Source organism: Hemitrygon akajei, chromosome 10 (genome assembly GCF_048418815.1).
Source record: "Hemitrygon akajei chromosome 10, sHemAka1.3, whole genome shotgun sequence".
Lineage (NCBI taxonomy): Eukaryota > Metazoa > Chordata > Chondrichthyes > Myliobatiformes > Dasyatidae > Hemitrygon > Hemitrygon akajei.
The window spans coordinates 79,028,225-79,030,425 of record NC_133133.1 but is presented as its reverse complement, the minus strand read 5'-3'; the positions used below and the strand labels follow the sequence as shown (position 1 = coordinate 79,030,425).

The window sequence follows — 2,201 nt, the reverse complement described above, 5'->3', positions numbered from 1 at the left end:
TTTGTGTGTGCTGCTTGAATTTCCAGCATCTGCAGATTTCCTCGTGTTTATGATGGAGTTGATATTGGTTGAACTGGCAGCTCTCATGTAAGGACTTCTGCATTGATATCATGAGGTTGTATGGATAGATTTCCAATACTCATAGGTCTAGAGAGCCAGCTTGCATCCTGACCTATAGTGTTATCCACATGAAATTTACAAACATTCTTTGTCCTCCATCAAATGGAGGACATTTTTGCCTTTATGTTGCATTTATCACCCCATCCCAAAGATGTGCTAACTTTTGGGTTAATTGTTCACTGCAAGTTGTCCCATATGAGATGGTTGACAACCAAATAGAGATCTGTAGAAATGGAAGTTTTTTGTTTAGAAATTCTAACGGAACCTGTTTCCTTTCAGGCAACTGGTCGCTCAGTCTGAGAATGCCAAATTTTTCACAATGGAACAGCTCAACAAACTGAAATCCTACTTCGAAGAAGGACAGGTGGAAAAAGTTATCTTTCTGATACAACAGAAGTTAGCGGAACAGGATAAAATAGAGCTTAACGCTGCAGTGGCAGGAGAAACAGGTGCAGGAAAATCCACCGTCATCAATGCCACGAGAGGACTTCAGAACAATGATGATGGAGCTGCTAAAGTTGATGTCAAGGAAGCTATAATGAAGCCAACCGCGTACTCACATCCCAATCAGTTCAACGTCTGCTACTGGGACCTGCCAGGGATCGGATCCACAAAATTTCCAGCTACTACTTATCCTAAGAAAATGAAATTTGAAAGGTATGATTTCTTCATCATAATATCAGCTTGTCATTTCAAAGAAAATGATGCAAAACTTGCTAAAGAGATTAAACAGCTCAGGAAAAATTTCTACTTTGTCCACACTAAGATTGATCAAGATTTATATTCAATGAGAAAAAGGGGAAGTAATAAAATTAATGAAGAAGAAAAGCTGGATGATATTCGGAGTAAATGTGTCAATAATTTGAGAGAAGCAGGGATTCGGACCCTGACTATGTTCCTGATATCCAATTTTATACAGGATAGATATGATTTCAATCGTTTAAATAAAGCACTTGAAGATGATCTGCTGTATTTACAGAAAAGTATCATTGTTCTGGCCTATGCAAACCAAAGTGTAGTGATTGTTCAGCAGAAAAGCAAAATTCTGCAGAAACGTGTCTGGATGTCGGCAACAATTTTGTGCGCTGTAGGAGCAGTCCCCATTCCTGGTCTCTCCCTTGCTTGTGACATCACCATTCTGATTCGGGAAATAATCTATTTTCGTAAGTGCCTGGGTCTTGATGACGCTTCTCTTTAAAGACTGGCCAATATCACAGAAAAACCTGTGGAAGACCTTAAGGCCATTGTTAACCCTCTTCTGCTGGGGATAATAAATAAAGATATAATTAAAAGGTTACGTTGGGTACTACAGCTGTTGCCATTTCAGCTGTAGAAGTTGGTCTTGACTTCATCCCTGTCATTGGTTCCATTTTTGGAGCAGGATCATCATTTCTCATGATCTACACAATACTGACCGATGCACTGAAGGATCTTACAGAGAGTGCAGAGAGGGTGGTGAAGGTTGCATATGGCATTGATTAACTGGTCAGCACCAACATCAATATAATGAGCTAATGTTATACTGCGGTAAAAATATTCAATCGGCCTGTCGCTGAACCCTGCTGGAATTCTAAATGACAACTTTCCCCTTTGTTGCTTTCCTTGAATCTGGTTTGGGGAGTAAACTGGTACAACCACAACCTGTATGGGAAAGAGTTTACCATTGTTACTGATTATCAACAACTGGTGTCCGTTTTAAATCCACAGAAGGGTATTCCACTAACTTGAACAGCACAAATGCAAAGATGGGCTCTGATTCTTGGAGGACTCAATTACAAGATTGAAATCAAGAGGATGACAAATCATGTAAACGCTGATGGATTGTCCTGTTTACACTTGGAAAAGGAACTTCCTAAAAACAATTTAGAAAAGAGGATGCTCTTCTTGATTAATTCAAAGCATATCTGTACTGCACCATCCAGCTACAAATGGTTTAGTGGAGAGGTTTGTCCTGAGTCTAAAGACTGCACTGTGATCAATGTCAGCAGAACACACCATTCTAACACTGAATCTGCTACTGAACACATGTGGCAGCTGACTAGATGTTCAAAAGGCAAGAAATCCAACTAAAAACATCACTA

At 39.7% G+C, this 2,201-nt stretch overlaps 1 protein-coding gene across 1 annotated transcript; it reads left to right on the top strand.

Moving 5' to 3' along the window:
• The first annotated feature begins 439 nt into the window (after nucleotides 1–439).
• Nucleotides 440–1,318, top strand: LOC140733994 (interferon-inducible GTPase 1-like). Its single transcript, XM_073057571.1, has one exon. The coding sequence runs from the start codon at nucleotides 440–442 to the stop codon at nucleotides 1,316–1,318; it is 879 nt and encodes a 292-aa protein (XP_072913672.1).
• The last annotated feature ends 883 nt before the right edge of the window (nucleotides 1,319–2,201 follow it).

Coding starts and splice junctions, on each gene's coding strand:
- LOC140733994 (XM_073057571.1), top strand. CDS start 440: ATGGAACAGCTCAACAAACTGAAATCCTACTTCGAAGAAGGACAGGTG.